This window comes from Solanum lycopersicum, chromosome 7, assembly GCF_036512215.1.
Source record: "Solanum lycopersicum chromosome 7, SLM_r2.1".
Classification (NCBI taxonomy): Eukaryota; Viridiplantae; Streptophyta; class Magnoliopsida; order Solanales; family Solanaceae; genus Solanum; species Solanum lycopersicum.
In genome coordinates this window covers 65,013,879-65,027,952 of record NC_090806.1, presented here as the reverse complement: position 1 = coordinate 65,027,952, position 14,074 = coordinate 65,013,879, and the positions used below count along the sequence as shown (strand labels likewise).

Genomic DNA, 14,074 nt, shown 5'->3' with positions numbered 1-14,074 from the left:
TAAATATTAATTGTATATTTATAATTTATTTAAGTTGTATGTGTATTCTATCAACTGTAGTATACTCTCATTAATAATAGAATAATTTAAAAAGAGAAGAATATACTTACGAAATTGAAATAATAAAACAAATAAATAAGGGATATATCACCCATTAATATATAATGTAAGGGAATTTATAATGGTAAAACCAATGCAATTTAAAACTTCTCTATGTCTAACAATAATTGTCTATTATTAATTTTGCACACTTAAAAAATTATAAATAATATGATAATTTTGCTATACTATCCTTAAAAAAAAAGTGCATATAATGTCTTGAAAAATGTAACAAGGGAATAAAAATAATTAATGAAGCTAAATTAGGAATTAAGTGTAAAATTATCCATTGATTTTATAAAGTAGACAAAAATAATGAACATCCCAACGTAATATAATGGATAACTATTGTTAGATAGAGAAAATAATTACTTCACATTGAAAATTACTAACACCTAATAGTATACACCAAATATAATGCATCTATTGTATATCTTCGAGGTATACAACAATGTGAATTAAATATCTCAATATACGGAATACAAAATTAGAGGTATGTATACGATACAATTACGTACACACCAAAGGACCAAAAAATGCATACATGTATATCTATAGATAGGGATTTTATAACAATGACTACACCTCAATTTAAAATGATACAATAAAAAAAAAATCAATAGCTAAATAACAATGCAAAAAATTGAGATATTATAAGTGAATGTTCATTTCTATTTCCATTGAGTTTATGCCGAGTGATTTAGGTAATTTGTGGTGCTGCTTCAGATGGCTTATCTTACTATATGCCAAATTCTCGAAAAGGATTATAGAAAAATAAACAAAGAATTTATATCGAGTTGAATAAAAAAATTTGAACGTATTATTTATTAATCAAATGATTTTTTGTCGGTTTAAATTTAGTTTAACTTACTCATTTTACAAACCCAATGTATAATCAATCCTCACTATGCTACTAGCAAAAAATAAATATTTTTTCCGTTTAAAAGAGAATGTCTCTATTTTTTTTTAGTTTGTTTAAAGAAGAATGACTCCTTACTTTCTTTGGCAACTCTTTAACTTTAACTTTTCACTTGACATGTTTAAGACCACAATATTAAATGACATTTTGGTACATTTGATATAACTTTAATTTGAAATCACAAGTTTTTTCTTTTCTTAAACTCCGTTTCAAGTCAAACTAGGTTATTCTTTTTTAAAAGGAGGGAGTAACTTTTTTCACAACCTATTAGATTGTGTAAAGTATATACTCCGTCTGTTTTAAAAAGAATGACCTCATTTCCTTTTTAGTGTGTTTCAAAAAGAATGATCCGTTTTCTTTTTTTACAACACTTTAACTTTTCACGTGACATGTTTAAAACCACAAGATTAAAGGACATTTTCGTATATTTGACGTAACATTAATTTAGAATCACAAGATTAAAAAAATTGTTTCTTTTCTTAAATTCCATTTTAAGTTAAACTAGGTCATTCATTCTCTTTTTAAATAGATCGAAATTATTTATTTTATTTTATTTTTAAAAAATATATATATATATATATATTATTATTTTATTTTAATGAACATAACTTTGATATTTTTAGCTTAAAAATAAATTTAGCAGAGCTATAAGTGGACAGGAAAAAGAGACTTTTTCCACGGTGCGACCGCTCTGTTCGTTAGCAACATGCATTTTTCATTTGCATATACAAATAGAACCACATTTTCACTGGGGACCTTTTCAAACACTTTGCAACAAATATGGAGAATTTCGAACAATCCTACGCCGACGGTACGGAAGAGATCCCGTCGACGGCAAGTCCTTTCGACGATCACAACTACGATGGTTTCGACCATTCCCAGCGTTATGAGTTCGATGTTACCTCCGCCGAAGACGGCGGCGATGTTCCTCCGCCGATGCCGTCGGATATAGATGATTTTTCTGCAGGTGAACAGCAGCATTACTATCATGATAACATGCAGTCGCCGGAGAATAGTGGATTTGCTCCATCTCCTAATCGCGAGTATCAGGGTTCACCTTTTCATGAGACAATGGAGGGTAATCAAGGATCTGATGTGCAATCTAAGCCATATGATCTCGGAGCTGATACGGATGGCCTTTTTTCATCTGGTACTGATGGACCGTTGCTTCCTGATCCTACCGAGATGCGTGAGGAAGGTGCTGCTTTTCGAGAATGGCGTCGGTATGTTTTACAATGTGTATGCTTAATTCATGTCTTTTTTTGGCTTCATTTATGCTGAATTATGTTTGAGCTTTTTCCAATTTTGGTTTTCAATTTTTTTTTTCGATTTGTGCTTGACGTTAATTGCCTTAATATGCATTTTTGTTGAGTCCTTGTATAGCAAATATATGACCTTAGCTCTCAGTATAATTAATGAATCAAGAGTCAAATGTACTTATACTTTATGTTATAATGCACCGAAAGTGGCGGATCCAGTATTTGAGCTGTCAAAGACTTGGAGGGTATGTATATTTGGAAGAGTTTAATTAAGTTCTTTAAAATTATGATGTAAAAGGTAATTATAGATAAGTCTATTTACTAAGAGTAGCATTGATTGTTATCCTGGAAAAAATGGTAAACAACCTGATATAACAGGTTAAATTACATTGATGGAGTAAAAAATTCATTACACTGTGATTGTAAGTAATTGAAATCCTTTGAATAGATGTATTTAGAACAAAAGGTTAGCCACTCCTTTGCTTCTGATTTTTCTAGAAGGTGCTATTAAGTTGTTAGATGCCAACATTCTAAGTGACGTAAAAGCACACAGTATACGAAGTCTCCTTTTCATTAGCTGAACTTACTCTGGAATATCCTAACCTGTAGAATTTGGATAATGCAACTTCACCTTCCCTCACTGTTGATATGCGCCAGGATCATCACTAGCTCAACTCAGTCAAGTTTGCTAGTGCATTACACACAAAAAAAATATGGTGGACACACTATGTATTTTATTCTGGTATTTGTTTAGGAGCTATATCATCCTTAAGCTTCTTCTCCATCTGCATGGATTTAAATGCTTCTTTTTTTCATTCATGAATCACGTTCGTTCAAAATCTCAAACACTAGAGCAATGGTCTGCTGATTTATGACCAAAGATAACAACTTGTTATGATGATTGTGTTATTTTGTTGGATATAAGAGAAAAATTACTCTGGCAATTACTTGACTTAGTCATTTCGAAGTTTAGACTGCAGAATGAGCTGTTTCGTGAATAGAACTCATCTAAGACTCAAGTAGTGGTGTTCTAGAGATAAACTAGAAGGGAGGCATCAAGAATAATTTGATTTCTGCCAATTCCTTTCAGTTCAAAAGTTATAACACAGAATCATTCTGAGACTTGCTGGATGGTATCTGCAATGATTACCATAATTGAGTTTCTACACTGCACGATAGAAAAACAAAATAAGTAACAACAGCTTTAAAACTTGCCGTTAAATGTCAAGTAGAGCTAATATCTTACTAGACCAAACTAATGTCATACTACTAATTTGTAGCTAGAGTTTTGCATGTCTCTGGGGCATCTTGGATCAGTCATTGCAATAAAACTTCTAACAGTTCATGAAAGTGATGTTGGTTTAGTAGAGCAGAAGACTAACTTTATCATTTATGATCTTCTGAGAAATTTAAATATCTAGCTCCCTGTGTTCAGCTCTGATTTTCTCATTGTTCCTTTTTTCTTTTTGGTGATTCAGCGTGTGAACAACAGTCTGCTTTCTTGGTTAATGTCTTATTAATATTGTCAATCATTGTGATTGGGGGAGGGGAGGGAGGGGGCAGATGACAACAGTCTGCTTGCTTGGTTAATGCTATTATTGTCGTCAATGATTGTGATTGAATTGTTCTGTTACTAAATGTCCTTCCTAGGATAATATGTACATATTTTGAACACAATCGATAGAACTGTAGTAAATTAACCTCTCTTTTTTACCGGTGAGATTTTCAACAGGCTATGAATGAAAATTATCATTTTCTACAGAAAACAGTGATGTTTAACTTACTTCTACAGCTAGCACACCACATGATGTCAATTGATCAAAATTTCTGCAGTTGCTTATTCAGTTATGGATATTTATCGAGGAACTGCATTGGTACCTCAAGGAAGTTCAGATCAAATTCAGTTTCTTATAAAGTTTATAAACATAGTACACTATTTTACTTGATATATGCTCAGTGCTCTAACATGCATACAGTGCTTGCGAAGATCGAGCATGTTTGCTATCTAATAGTGTCTCCTGTCTATTTTCTGCAGCCAAAATGCCGTTTATCTTGAGGAAAAGGAGAAGAAGGAAAAGGAAATGAGGAATCAGATTATTGCTGAAGCTGAGGAGTATATACGAGCATTTTATGAAAAACGGACGCTCAATTGTGAATCAACAAAAGCTAATAACCGAGAAAGGGAGAAAGTAACTGCTTGCACTCAAACCTCTTTTATGTGAAAATAGTAATTGATAGGATATGACCATCCATGTGCTTTTGTGCAGTTATACCTGGCCAACCAAGAGAAATTTCACAAACAAGCTCACAAACAATACTTTAAAGCAATTGCAGAGATTATACCCCGTGAGGTCCCTAATATTGAGAAGAGGCGAGGCAAGAAGGAGGAGGAGAAGAAGCCTTCAGTTTCAGTTATCCAGGGCCCAAAGCCTGGGAAACCCACTGACCTGTCTAGAATGCGCCAACTTTTTCTCAAGCTGAAGCAGAACCCTCCACCACATATGCTACCTCCTCCTGAGAAAGACAAGGATGGTAAGGATGGGAAGGACGGCAAGGATGGGAAGGACGGAACGAAGGAAGGAAAGGATGCCAAAAATGAAAAGATTTCCACACCAAAGGAGGCTAAGGATGGCAAAAATGAGAAAATCGCAACACCAAAGGGGTCTAAGGATGCCAAAAATGATAAAAGTCCCAAAGGAAAAGCAGCTAATGATGCCAAGAACGAGGAAAATGCCGTACAACAAGGATCTCCAGCTGCTGCTATTGACAAGGATATTTCATCAGTCAAGGATGCAGATGCTGCGCAACAAGGATCTCCAGCTGCTGGCAGTGTTGGTACTCCAAAAGAATCAAAGGTGGATACATCAACTACAGTCGCAGACGGAAAAGTTGCAGAAAGTGATTCTACCTCAACTGCATAAGTTAGTCCCCAATACTGCATTTTCTCTTCTAGCCTAATTAGTTCTTATTATGATTGTCTAGAGATTATCATTTATTCATTCTTTATACCTTGTTGCTCTCTTTCTAGTTACAAATAAGAGCGACTGGACTTTCCTGATGTGTTTAGGCTTCTTTACTTAGTCACACGATGAATTTGTTGTTTCCTTTTTCATTATACACTTGAAAGCAGCTATTATAGCAGGAATTTCAGCTTGCTACTCGTGTGTTTTTATGATGTGCATAACTTCCTGGCGTAGGTCTATAGTAATTGATATATTTGAGTTATAAAATAACAGAGAAAAGGAAAAATAGACACTGCGAAATTGCTTTGGACTGTAATTTTGTTGTTTGAAGTGTGTGCAAAGCTATTTCTCCTTTGTCACGAGTAACTTCTATAGAGTTAAAGTTTTAGAATTTTTACAATATCAAATCACCTAAAAGATAACTATAAATAGTCGTTTATAAGAGATTGAGGCTTAGGAACTGAAAAATAAGTTATTGTCACAAGGACCAAAGGGTTGAATGTTTGTATCCCAAATTTGTCCATCTCTACATAAATGTCAAAGACAAATCTTGAGAATCCTAACTAATGGGCACCTCTATGTTCACGAGTGTGAATTCTTCTTTTATCTTAGAAGGATTTGGGCACATGCCCATTCACATGCATAGGAATCTGTATCAATTGAATCCAAATTTCCCTACTTCACTATTACTCGTTTATTATATTAAAAATTTAAAATTTTCATTTTTACTTATTCATTTTAACATATCAGAAAAAAAAAACATTTCTTTTCTCTAGTCCATTAAAAACTATACACTAATTAATTAATAATATGCATCATAGCAAAATATATATTTTATTTGTGTGTATAAAATTGTGAACGAGTAAAAATAAACGGTACGAAGTTAACTAGAAGTAGAGTAGCTGGTTTAATTAGTTATTGGGACCAGTTTCACGTGTGAACAGACATTATCATTCTTGTCAACCTTCCAAACTAATTTCTTTACTGCTTCCATGTGATAGATAGAGGTGTGTTAGTTTCACAACATATTTATTCTTTCATAATCTTCTATTTTTTTTTATTTTATTTGTATCGAAATTCGATTATTAAATTCACGCTGCATAGGTTTTCGTTCAAAAGAAACGACACTCTACTAAAGCTTTTTCATACTTAAAGATAATCTGTCATTTGAAAATTTCCTTAAATCTTGTGGTTAAACCTATTACTCAAAAATTAATATTAAAAAACTATTAAAAATACATGAATAATATAATGTGTAAATCGAAAGTGACAAGATAATAAATTGTAAGAAATAGAACCAAACTACCCATAGGACAGAAAGGTCCCCACATCATTCATTTTTGTTTCAACATTTACATTACATGTGAATTCATTAGGTCCTTTCCATGTTAAAATAAACACACACACAAAGGATCCCCCACTAAACATAGCCTTACAAACAACCAAAAATCAAAACTTTTACACCCAAAAAAAAGAAGAAAACATAAGGCATAGAGTTCACTCTCCTTTGGGAAGGGCTACTATTGTATGTTTGTCTTTAAATATTCGTTTGATTATGAAATTTAAATCTGATTCATTTGAGTTTTTAGGATTTTCACTCACAAACTTCAATTTTTCCGGAAAAAAAAAGTTATACATGTTCAAACATAACTTCAAATTTCAAAAACTCGATTTTTATAATTTTAACTTCAAAATTTATGATAAAAAACCTAAGAGGCCTCTAATGTTCACAAGTGTGGATTCTCCTTTATTTTTGGAGGATTTGGGCACATGCATAAGAGTGTGTCTCAGTTGAATCCCAATTATGATGTTACAAAGTGTTTAATTTTGGTATAGTTAATGGGACCACTTCCACCTCTGGAAAAATATTATCCTTGTTAAAAGTTTTTCAATTTCAACATTCGATCTAGTAAATTTAAGATTATAAGACGTAAAATATTACAATCATTATAAATTTAAAATCCTAATATTCAAAAATCTATCTTTATTTTTAAATATTATGTGTAAAAATATTAAAATATTTAAATTGAGGCGAAGAAAACTAGTTACTAGAGGTGTGTTTGTTTCAGAATTTGTGCATTCATGCCAACTGGTCACCCAATTGCTTTGCCCCAATCTTGAAATGAGATCCCACCACATTCTCCCAATAGTAAGGTCAAAATCTTTTTGGTCTTCCATTTTATCCTAAACGTCTATCGAAAATGACTTCTTCAAAATGGACACAACGCATGTGTAGAGGCGTAGAGCTTTTGGTGGGATGTTAAGTTCTCTCATTGATTGAGACAAACTTGTTCTCTTTATATACAAAGGGGTGTTAAAGTTAAATATCGATTGTGAGTGAATTATTTGATCTTAGATAATTTTCATCAAATGATCTAACTTTTAAACTCAAAAACCCATTTCATATCTTTTAAAGGTAATAATATTAACAAGGATTGGATTTGCATTAACTTGATTCTAAAGAGACAAAATGAAAATTTGTCTGATATATATATATAGTGACCGTTGATGATTTTTTATCATATTTTTCATGTTGCTATCTTATTAGTACATTATTGAACAGTGACAAAGATATTTAATACTTCAGAAACAGAACCAAACTACACAAAAGGGCAGAAAGGTCCCCCACATACTTCATTCATGTTTCAACATTACATTACATGTGCATTCATTTGGTCCTCTATATATCCTCAGTTAAAACACACACACAAAGGACCTCCACTAGGTAATTCTTCCTATCAGTCCTAGCTTTAGTAGACAGAGTTACCTGGTACCTATTGATGATAGGAGGTGACAGTGACGAGGTGCAAGAAAGCTAACCCTGACACCACGGTCGTTGAAAAAAATCAAACTTACTACACACAAAAGAAGAGAAAAAAAAAACACAAGGCGAAAGAGCTCACTCTCCTTTGGAGAAGGCTACTATTGACAACCTTGTTAACTATAACTAACCACACAAGAACAAAAAAGTTAACAACCAAGAAAGAGCCTTGGATACTATTACTTGTATCGATCCAAACGGCTACTTTTCCTTGGCGAAAAATAAGGTAGAAAAGATTGTTACCCATGCTAATTAGAAGGGCAATCGATAGATCAGAAGTTAAGCCGCGAGGTGTAAGTAGCCTTAGGTGACCAATTGCCTGGAATAACATCTCTTGCTGAAAGGGCTCTTCCTGTGGAGAGTGTTGTTAACTTCACTGAAAATGGTCCTTGCAATGGCCCTCCAATTATGGCCCAATTTGCTCCCCATAAATGTGACATCTCTATCCATTGATTTGACCTTGCCTGAAATATTTAGCAATTGTTAATAATCTCTACAATTATTCTTTGCTTGTCAGATACTTCTGGTGTTTGGCAAGTAAGCAAGAAGATATCGTCTCAGTAACATATATGAAATCTAGAAAAACTCTTTAAGGGGTAGCGCGTTGGGATGGGGGAGGAGACAATGAGCTTGAAATGCTATTTATGGAACTAGATTTTCCTACTCCCACCGGAAAAACTATTCTTGATTTTTAAGGAACTTGTTTTTTCCATGTTGTCCAAAACGTTTTGACCAACCAAACATACAAAAGATTCCTTATCAAACACACCCTCAATAAAAAAAAATGAGGAAAAAAGGACACTTTTTTTGCATTGTACTTTTTAAGGCAACTTTTTGCACTATTGAACAACAGTGATAAAAAGGAAAAGCATGTAAAAAAAAAAAGTGATATAAAGTGCATAATATTACTTTGGACAAACAAGCCAAGATGGAGATAAACTTTTAATACTCAAAAAAAGAAGAAGATGCTTAATATATTCTTTGGTAAAACAATGGTGTGTGATTGTGGCAGAGAGAGAGAGAGTATCAAAGTAGGCCAAATGAATCTTTCATAAATGTCAAACAAAGATTTAGCTTTTGTCTGTTGGCACCATGTGATTCTTAAAGCCTCCAGGATATTCGGATTTGTTTTAATAATACTCTTAAGTAGTTTTCATTTCTTGTAAATTGTGAAGACTCTTCTAAAACAGAGCTTTTTAATCTTAAAGAGCATTTTTTTGATAATAGTGAAAGTGTAGAGTGACCATAACATGTTTTCCTATCCTTTATAATAGTATTACTTGAAAGCTTCTTTTGACTTAAAGTGCAAATATTCACAAAAATCATTATGAATCTAACAAGCTTTCATTTTTCAGTTTGACTGTTCAAATAAAAAGTTTAGTTGTATACTGTGTTGCTTAGAATCTTCAAAGATATTACTCCGTCCGTGTGTGTCATATCCTCCAAAAGTTATGCCTCGCTGAAGGATATCGACAACGGTAGAACAACATTTTTGAAGGATTCAAGCAATATGTCCTCCGAAATATCACATTAATCTTGACATAACAGTGTAAAAAATGATCAATAAACAAAAGGTTAGTAATTATAGATATTTTTACCTCTCTGATATGCATGGATCCAACATCTCCATCTCCATCTTCAAATTCAACAAGAAGAGAGAGCCAGTAAGGTGTTGAGCCTTCATTTACATGGAAGGCTATGTTCTTTCCAGGGTACTTACATAGAGTTCTACAAATTAAACCACAAAATTGTATTATGAATGTAATCTAATAGTAATTGAGAATCATAAATTCAATTTTAAGAAAACATTTAACAATCTTTCCTTCTGTTCGAACTTTAATGAACAAAATAATCCAATATGTATACGGGTAAGAAATAATAGACTCTTTATTTTTTTTAATCGTGATACGAGCAAGCTAGTCGGACACCACAAAAATAGAAATAAATATGGTCAGAGGAAAAGTGGGGTCAGCAGTCAGACTTAAATTTATGCAAACCAAGAAAAGAGCAGTGAAGTTTTTGACCAAAAAGGATAAAAATAAGTAGAAACAACACACCAGAAAACAGAAAACAATTCACTATTTCCTGTGTGTGAAACTGTGAATATGGGCAAATTATTAAAAGAATTTTTAATCATACTAAAATGTAAATGACAAAAAATTGACAGAAATAACCCCAACATTGTCACTGAACAGAGGGTGTCATTGTCAACAAAAATAGCACACTGCCATGTCAAAAACTTGATGACATACTTCTTCCGTCTCAAAATAGTTATCGTAATTTATTTTTAGAGACCCAAATACAAAAATATTTCATCTTAAAATTAAATTCATTTAGCTTGAGTCAATAAACTTAATAAAAATAAAATAAGATATAATTTAGTATTTTGAGATACGAGTAATGAAACACAAACCACTAAACACTAATGAACAAAATAGAAAAAATAAAACAAGACCGTTATAACAAGAATAAAAAACGACAAAAAAATTTTCTTCACTTCAATGACTCACCGGCGGTAGAGGATGGAGATTACACCCCGGTCACGGAGGCTTCCGCCGTAACCTGAAACAGCCATATGGCCGAAGGCGGCGCCACTAAGATCGAAGTGAACTCTTCCGCCGGAGCAATACCCGCCGGGACATTCATCGGTAATAATCACCGTCGCAGCTCTTCTCGAACAAACGGAACGGTCTAAACACTTCACTTTATAGCAAGCCCCACATCCTTCACCATTTTTGAACAAAATCGGACTCACTGCCCCTACTCTGGCCCTGAACGGTTTCACATCCACCATTGACCCATACCCACATGCCCCACCTGAACATAAATTCCACCATTTAAAAACACAAAATCAGTTCTACTTTACCCAAAAAAAAAAAAACCCCAACAATTTTAAATAGCTCAGTTGATAGAGCGCAGAACCTACATTTTATAACATCTAAACAATCAATTTTAACCCTAAAATTGGGAATTTACGTACCAGTACTACCGTCGCCTTCTGGGCTACCATACCACGTGGCAGTAGCAGGATACCAATGTGTGTCTACAACACGACGGAGAGGGCCGGCGGAAGCCATGAACGGCCAAAAAAACACAATTACAGCTACCACAGAGTAAAGCTTAGTGAAACTGAAATTTGGGGAGTGAGTTTCCATAATGAAAGTAAAATGTGGGTCACCAGTAGAATTATAAGAAAACTAGAAGAAGTATAAATCCTCAGTTTCCGGCTAGCGGAGAAACCGAGAGAGTGCTGTGTGTAAACAGAAGGGAAAAAAAAAAACAGAGCAACGAAACAGGGAAAGAGGGAGGTGTGTCTGCCGACAGTGTGTTGTTTTTGGCTGTGGGTATAGTGTGAGCACTTTTGGAATTGGATTTTTATAAAGAGGGAAAATGCTAAAAGGTTAATGTAACTTTTTGGGTGTGTTTGGTGGGAAGCTAAACGTTTCACGTTCGAGCTTTATGTAATATAAAAATTATTTAGTGAGTATATTTTTTATATTGAATATGAAACTTTTTGATGCGTAATTAAATTTAGTTGGGTCTGAATATAAATATATTACGCAGAAGAATAGGTTGGTTGTATATTTTTATGTCTTTTTTCTTTGAATTTTTTACTATGGTTATCCCTTAACTATTACTAGATTAGATCCATAAGACAAGAACACTAGATTTTACGTTGTTAATGAGTCGTCAAACTTATCTACCAAGAGATTCATGAAATTTATGTAGATTAGATTGGGGAAAATTTATCAAAATTAAGTAGGGACATAAATTCTTTTACCGCTACTAAGGAAGAGCAAGAAAGAAAATCAACATGAAAAACTTAATTTTCCTACTTTTATTGATTTATTTCAATAGAAAAGAACATTAAATACACTCGAATTATGATTTCTAATTGAATATCTGAATTTATGATAAAATATTTACTTTAAATATTTTTTTTCTCTTATTTTGGAAAACTTTCATATTCACAAAGACTTCATTATATTGACAAATTAGTCATATTAAATATGTTTTTTCTTATTTTGGAAAACTTCCATAGTCACATGAATTTATTATATTGACAAATTAATCATATTAAATATATATTTTGTTATAATCAATTGAAACATTCCTAAGATTTTATGAGTTTAATTCTACTCATCAATATAAGGAAATATATTAAAGTTTTTTCTCCTTATAAATGTATTAAAATATTTAAGTGAAATTAACAAGGGTAAAAGAGGAATTATACGTTTAAATATTTATTATGTTAGAAAATATGATATTTTCTTTTGGAATTGATTAAAAAAAATTGTGCCACGTAAAATGAGACGGACCGAATAGAATAATTTGTGTACATTTATGGACTAAGTTTAAGGGACTTATTTCAATAGAAAAGAACAGTGAAATCGCATACATAAACAATTCTTTAATTTCATATATTTTATTTAAACACTTAAATTATGATTTCTAATTGAATATCTGAACTTATGATAAAATATCTACATTAAATATTTTTTGCTTTTATTTCGGAAAACTTCCGTAGGCACAAGAATTCGTTATATTGACAAATTAATCATATTAAATATATTCTTTTATCATCAATTGAAACATTCCTAAGATTTTATGATTTAAATTCTACTCATCAATATAAATTACTTTCTCCGTCTCATTTTATGTGACAGAATTTGATCCATCACGGAATTTAAAAAATAATGAATACTTTAAAAAGTTTATCAAATTGTCCTTTAAAAAAGTAAACTCAATTTTCTCTTTCCTCATAAATGTATTAGAGTAGTTAAGTGGAACCAACAAGGGTAAAAGAGAAATTGTACCTTTAAATACTTATCAGATAAGAAAATATAATATTTTTTTTAGAATCGACTAAAATAAAATAGTGCCACGTAAAATGAAACGGACAGAGTAGAATTGTGTACCTAAATGGAGTAAAATTTATGGACCAACTAATATTATTTATTGCTAAAAATATTTCACACCAACCAGTCAAGCAACACCCTTTATGTCCATGTGACCCATCGTTTGTTATTTTAATAACGATAGTGCCACTACTTTATTTAGAGTGGCCCCACCGACGGTTAAGGCGTTAATTCAGCAAGCTTCTTCTCGTCTTTTCAGAAAATCAACTGTCAGTGCAAAAGGGTATAATCGTCATTTCGATAAGATTTTATTTTATTTTATTTTATTTATTTATTTTTTATTTTTTTTTGATAAGATTTTATAAAATAAAAGAATAGATGATTCTGCCGTTACTATTGTTTGTTATATTGGGTTTTGGGAAAATTTGGGTCTTTGTTCTCAAATATATATGTGGACTTGTAGTTTTGTGTGAATGAGTTTGGCAGCTTTTGCTGACTAGAATTTTACCATAGAGTTAATCATTTTTATTAAATTAAAATAAATGTGGTGGATTTTTTTTTATTATTACTAGGAAAAAATTGATGCAGAAAGGATTAGATCAAGATCTAAGTCTGTGACACATATTGTCTATTTTATACCGAAGCTCGTATAAATTTATTTTTTGGACTATGCTATATTTGAGTCTTAAAAACGTGTGTATCATGTTAAGTTGAGTGTTATTGTATAAATTTCTTTCTTTTTTACTTTCATTTTGATCTGAGATTTAGATTTCATGTATATCTTATCTTTAGAAGTTTACTAGTCCTTCTTAACTCAGACTCATTAACTTGTTCTCTATCAAGCGGCATATCATGTCAAGTTGAATGTTATCATATAATTTTTCTTACTTTTTACTTTCATTTTGATGTGAGATTTAGATTTGATGTATATCTCATCTTTACAAGTTTATTAGTCCTTCTTCACTCAAACTCATTAACTTGTTCTCTATCAAGCGGCATATCATGTCAAGTTGAGTGTTATCATATAATTTTCCTTACTTTTTACTTTCATTTTGATGTGAGATTTAGATTTCATGTATATCTCATCTTTACAAGTTTATTAGTCCTTCTTGACTCAAACTCATTAACTTGTTCTCTATCAAGAGGCATATCAG

At 32.1% G+C, this 14,074-nt stretch overlaps 2 protein-coding genes across 2 annotated transcripts; one reads left to right on the top strand and one right to left on the bottom strand.

Moving 5' to 3' along the window:
* Positions 1 to 1,698: 1,698 nt before the first annotated feature.
* On the top strand, positions 1,699 to 5,435 carry LOC101263919 (clathrin light chain 1). The gene is made up of 3 exons (XM_004243761.5): positions 1,699 to 2,241; positions 4,313 to 4,466; positions 4,545 to 5,435. The coding sequence occupies exons 1-3, from the start codon at positions 1,799 to 1,801 to the stop codon at positions 5,196 to 5,198; spliced, it is 1,251 nt and encodes a 416-aa protein (XP_004243809.1). The 5' UTR covers positions 1,699 to 1,798; the 3' UTR covers positions 5,199 to 5,435.
* Positions 5,436 to 7,841: 2,406 nt separating this feature from the next.
* On the bottom strand, positions 7,842 to 11,580 carry LOC101266043 (expansin-B3). The gene is made up of 4 exons (XM_004243295.5): positions 11,042 to 11,580; positions 10,572 to 10,878; positions 9,660 to 9,789; positions 7,842 to 8,525 (listed from the first exon to the last, which is right to left on the bottom strand). Exons 1-4 carry the CDS (start codon positions 11,214 to 11,216, stop codon positions 8,334 to 8,336), a joined length of 804 nt encoding a protein of 267 aa, XP_004243343.1. The 5' UTR covers positions 11,217 to 11,580; the 3' UTR covers positions 7,842 to 8,333.
* Between the last annotated feature and the right edge of the window lie 2,494 nt (positions 11,581 to 14,074).